Here is a 5,508-nt window from a genome sequence, read left to right as displayed (position 1 = left end):
TCTTTGTAATCTGAAAGAATGGCTTTTTTTCCTAGGAGCTTATGCAAAATAAGCAGTCTTGGTTTGGACATGTCCTCCCTGTAATCTGACAGGGAGACTCATTTTCCCTCCACTAGATTGTTGGGAAACCAACTTGAAGTTTCAGCCCCACTCCTGGATGATGTGGAGTGGAAGAATGGACCCACACATATACTATGACTAACAGCAATGACTTACATAGTCACCCATCTGAGTACTCAGTCACAAGGCCAAATCTGGTTGCTAAGATGTTTTTAATGATGGCATTGCCAATGAGCTCATATCTTATACTTTCCTGGGACCTACGGCTTGTTCCTTCGTGGTAGTGGCTTATATATAGCCTGACTCAATGCTTTTTTCGTGCTGGACCCTTGATTGAATGTTTGATATTGCCTGCTACTTCCTTGTCTGAAGAGTCTTCTTGTACAGTTCCACTCACCAGCCTTGCACACAAGGGCAATTCTCCTTCAGGAAGGAAGTGTGTCTGTGTGCCAGAGGTGCCAATCACCAGCACATTCTTCTTTAGGTCGATGGAACACTGATGTCTCCTGAGCATATCCAGCCCTAGAAGAATATCCATGGGCTGCTCCTCCAGTATGGAGAAAGAACACTGTAAGAAATCACCTTCAATCTGAATCTGAGCCAGATGAACTCGGCCCACAATCCTCTGTGTGCCCACGCCCTTAGCAACCCCAGCCCATCGCCGGTCCACCAGTCTCATAATGTTACATCTCTCAGCACAAGCTTGGCTCATGATAGTCATCTGGGCACCTGAGTCCACAAAAGCCTTTAAAGGGTGCCCATTCACTTTGCAGTTAATGTAGAGCATAGCCACCTGTCCAAAACTCTCCGGAGCCTCTTCCATAGCTATGTTCATATTCTCTTCTATGTTCTGCTGTCTGATTTCTTCTTCTATTCTAGCCTGAGCTTCCTGGTCAAATGGGTCAGCAGAATAAAGACGAAACATCTCTTGCTCTCTCAAGGCCCTTTCCCTCTCCTGCTCCATCAGGACCTGGGAAAATGTCTCAAGGTTTCCACTAAGCAGAGCTTCAGCCAAAGCAGGATTCCGTTCCTTCAACAAGGACAGATCGTGGGGGTTGGAAAGCAGCATGCTGCGAATCAGAGCAGGACTGTTAAGATTCTGAGCACGGGCCATATTCTCTCCAGAGGCCAATCCATGGGTTTGTGTTGATGGTATCCGTTGCTCTTGGTGATGCTGGTGTCGGGAGCTTGTTCCTGCCACAGCTGATCCAGTGAAATCTGCCTGAGGCTGATTTGGAGTCCTTCCTGGAGCCTGAAGTCCCACATTGTCCTTCTGAAGTAGTACAACCATATCACCATCTTTGAGGCCATAGGTACCCAGCGAGCAGTGGTTATCTGTGAGGAGCTGCTCCATGTAGATGAACTGAATCTCCTCAGCAGGCACACCAGACTCAAGCTCACAGAGGACTCTGAAGTTGCAGAGCTCAAAGTCAGGGCTGACCTGGAGGGAAAAGGTTACCTCTGTGAGGTCCCGACGCACACAGTACACAGTTATCAGCATGGTAAACACTCACGAGAGCCACGTTGGCAGAAAACATCTGATGGATCACTGGCTGACTGGTGTTGGTTGGGGTGAATGACTGACTTGCCTCTCGCACCTTGGTACAAAACTCATCCAACCCTCAGAACGGCCAAGCCAGTTTCCAGAATGGGGGCTGCCTCCCAGCCCCAGTGTCAGCTGATGGCCCCATGGAGTCTCAAGGTAACAGGTCCATGTGTGTATGCGCTGCTTGGAACTTAGAATGTCTGTTTCCATAGAAATAATTACTCAAAACTAGTGGGTTCCAGGGCTGGATCTTCAAAATCTACTTAATACAGCCTATGTAGAACATCTCAGTTCTCTTAAACATGCTACTATTCAGTCTGTTAGCTGTAGACCTTTATTCAAACGCTTGTTCTTGTCTCTGAAGTGGTGAAACAGTGAGGATGTGATGTGGACATGACAAGACAATGCTGTGTTGTTAGCAGGCCACTTAGGTCCCTGCCACTGAGGGTAGATGAGAAATCGTGACCTGAGGGAGGGGGCGCATCATTAGCACTGACAACTGTACACAAGCTGAATGCAGAAGGAGGAACATTTTTCTGGGTGAGAAAACCTCATTTCAGACAAATTGAGAGACAAAGAAGAAAGAGGAAGAACAGTAACCTATGGTAGGAAGAAAATGGAGTAAAAAAGATTGAGACACATTGTGATTGCTGTTGTGTTTCATTTAATTAACATAGGACAGGGCTTCTTGCAGTGTATGAAGGATATGGGGCAGCAAAGAGGTGCTCAGGAAGTTGAGAAGGAGATATTAGTAGAGCTTGAAAACTGAAGACTGAGTAATAGGGAAGAAGGAAATGGGGTTAGATGGTCCCATTTAATGTGGGTCCTGTCAAAGACGAAGTTTACATGCAAACAGAAATATAAAATAAAAGGCTGGGTACTAGACCATAGACCACATGAGGGAAATGGACCTCTGAGGAAACCAGATTGACATTGACTCTATAGTAAAGTGCAGGGCATCCCAGAAGCTAAATATGTCTCTCTTTGACCCTGGGGCACAGCAGCCCCCACCACCCAAACATGCACCTACCTAAAAGTAGAGAGTCTGAAGACAAGGGTGATTGGGAAGAACTCCTGTGTACACATTTTCTCTATTGTAAACTGTTCTGTACTGTAAAGAGATCATGGGTCCATGGGGCCTCCCTCACAGGTGCCTACTTATGAACCAAAAAGCAGTCACGGTCCTGAGTCAGGACCTCTTCCATATTTAGGAGTTTTTAGCTGTGCCCTATTATTTAGAGGCTCTTCTATCCGCATGAAGATTTTTTTTATTTCTGTTTCTCTTGTGTTTGTCTCAGATGAAAGACTATGTATCACTTCTTGTTCTAATTACGTCAATGCCATCATACTCTTTTCTATATCTTATGAATGTCTATGGAATGCATATCAGGAAGCATTAGCTGGCCTATGGGGATACAGCTGTAAATGATATAAAATGCATTCTAAAAGAGGATACATGCATACACACAAATTGGGGAGGTTGGATATGAGGAAGAAACCACAGTCCAATTCTGAACAGTGTGAAGGAAATCATATATCAGGAGAGCAGATGTGAAAGATGGTGAGATCTGTTGAGGAGTAAAAGATTCCTGAAAGAGCCAGGCTCAGCAAGAAGAGGGGTTGGTTATGTGGGTGCCAGATGATGGAAAAACAAATCAGAAGGAGGGGAAGGATTCCCCAGTTTACCAAACTCTTCAATATTTAGAAATATATAATTTTTTTGAGAGAAAACATAACAAAATGTTCTGGGAAGAATATTAATTATATAGAGCATTTTTTGCTATAGATGTTTAGATCTATTCAGGCATTCAGTTTTATTTTCATTGTTGTATGTGTGTTCATATATGCATGGAAGCATAGGAACATGGTGGCCAGCACTTGCCAATGTGGTTTTGACTTGACCACTTTCCCCTTTACATATATGGCAGAGTTTGTCACTAGGACCTAAGCTTGCAGACTCAGGTAGTCTGATTGCCCCAGCAGAATCAATCCTTTGGCTCCATCTCTGGGGACAGGGTTCATAGGGTGGCAACCAAGCCTGTTTAGCATTTCTTTGGTGCCAGCATATGAAATCCTGGCCTCACTGCTGTGCTGCAGGTGATTTACCCATAGAGTCATCTCCCTGGGTCATTTGATTTCTTCACTGTCTCAGTAGTTCTATGCTTTCCCAAAGCCAGTAATGGCTTCTCAAATTTGAGAGCAGCTGTTTATTGGACATCTTGTGCAAGCTATTCTGCTCGAGAAGACACTAGGAAAGCTGGTATGACTGGCATTCAGCGATTTCCCAAGTACCATGGGACAGATACTACCGGTTTTGTGTGTGTGTGTGTGTGTGTGTGTGTGTGTGTGTGTGTGTGTGTGTGTAAGCAGCTGAAATTATTCTCATAGGATAAAAGGTGTTTTTCTGTTGCTATTTTTTTCTTTTCTTTTGGTTTTGGTAAACAAGAGTTGAAGGTTTACATTAAAAGAAAGTAACATCTTTTAAGTGTTATCATTGCCTAGATACTAAACAGAATTAGCTTTCAGGAAGCTTGCTACCTTGCTGCAATTATTTAGTTATTGTGATGTTTTTGCCCTGATGCAGACTTTACTGTTTTACCTTCAACCCATAAGGAAACAAAGAGCCTCATGATCTGGCCAGTTAATTCTTATCACCCCTGACTCACAAGAAGGCAGGCTTGACAGGAATCATCTGATTCAACCACCCATCACACTCATCAGATGTTTAAAACTTTTCACAAAACAGCTGCAATCTCCAAAGCTAAGCAGTCTCCTCAGGCTAGTTGGTATTCCTGGTTTGTATATTGCTTAATTCGCTGACTTTACTCAGCAGTATTGGTGATTCAAATACCAGATGTATAATTTTCTTAACTCAAATTTTTAATTAAAAACATCATCTGATTATGGAGTAAACATGGCAATTATAGACACTCCCAAACACTAAAAGTGTCGTAAATCTGCAGTGAACAGGTGCTGTTGACTGATGGCTGTAAATCCACACTGCACAGGTGCTGTGCACTGATGACTGTAAATGCACACTGCACAGGCGCTGTGCACTGATCGCTGTAAATGCACACTGCACAGGCACTATGGACTGATGACTGTAAATCCACACTGCATAAGCGCTGTGCACTGATGACTGTAAATCCTCACTGCACAGGGTCTGCGAACTAATGACTGCAAATCCACACTGCACAGGTGCTTGTGGGGACTGATGGGTATTGGGAGCTAACCAGATGTGCTCATGTACCTAACTGGAGGTAACTGCAACTTTTCCCCCAGCAGTACATTAAATATTCCCTGAAATTTATTTCGTGGCAAATGTAGCATAGAACATAATGAATCTTTCTTTGTTAAGTGAGACTCCTGCACAGTCTTGTGACTATCATTCAGAAAATTAGCTCTCATTGTATAGCCTAAATACTCAGAAAATGGGGAGAGAACACCGATTTCACACTAGCTAAGGAAAAAAGATATTTTTCTGTAATAAATCAATGATAATAGCTCTATTACTCACTTCTTTTTAAAAACCTTAACACAGTGCTTCTTACTCTTCCTAATGCTTTGACCATGTTGTGGTGACCCCCAACCATAAAATAATTTCATTGCTACTTTGCAACTGTAAATTTGCTCCTTGTTATAACTAACTTGTAAACATCTGCTATGCAGGATATCTGATATGTGACCCCTGTGAAAGGGTCACTCAACCTCCAAAGGGGCCGTGACCCACAGATTCAGAATTGCTGTCTTAATGCAACATTAACAACAAAAGCTCAGATAACTAATGGTCCCATAATCAATTGGTATTTAAGGTATTATATGTTGCTTTACAAAGCAAAATAAGCATTTGGTTTATTTTTGTGAAAAATAAATAGAATGGCTGATTAAAATTTAAATTATAT

At 42.9% G+C, this 5,508-nt stretch overlaps 1 protein-coding gene across 1 annotated transcript; it reads right to left on the bottom strand.

Annotated features, from left to right (window-relative positions):
• Positions 1–364: 364 nt before the first annotated feature.
• On the bottom strand, positions 365–3,203 carry Ddi1 (DNA damage inducible 1 homolog 1). The gene has a single exon (XM_050130252.1). The coding sequence runs from the start codon at positions 1,559–1,561 to the stop codon at positions 365–367; it is 1,197 nt and encodes a 398-aa protein (XP_049986209.1). The 5' UTR covers positions 1,562–3,203.
• Positions 3,204–5,508: the final 2,305 nt, after the last annotated feature.

Source organism: Alexandromys fortis, unplaced genomic scaffold (genome assembly GCF_014885135.2).
Source record: "Alexandromys fortis isolate MF-2015 unplaced genomic scaffold, M_Fortis_MF-2015_v1.1 scaffold_311, whole genome shotgun sequence".
Taxonomy (NCBI): Eukaryota; Metazoa; Chordata; class Mammalia; order Rodentia; family Cricetidae; genus Alexandromys; species Alexandromys fortis.
The sequence above is the reverse complement of the archived record's forward strand: the minus strand, read 5'-3'. Positions and strand labels throughout refer to the sequence as shown.

Coding starts and splice junctions, on each gene's coding strand:
- Ddi1 (XM_050130252.1), bottom strand. CDS start 1,561: ATGCTGATAACTGTGTACTGTGTGCGTCGGGACCTCACAGAGGTAACC.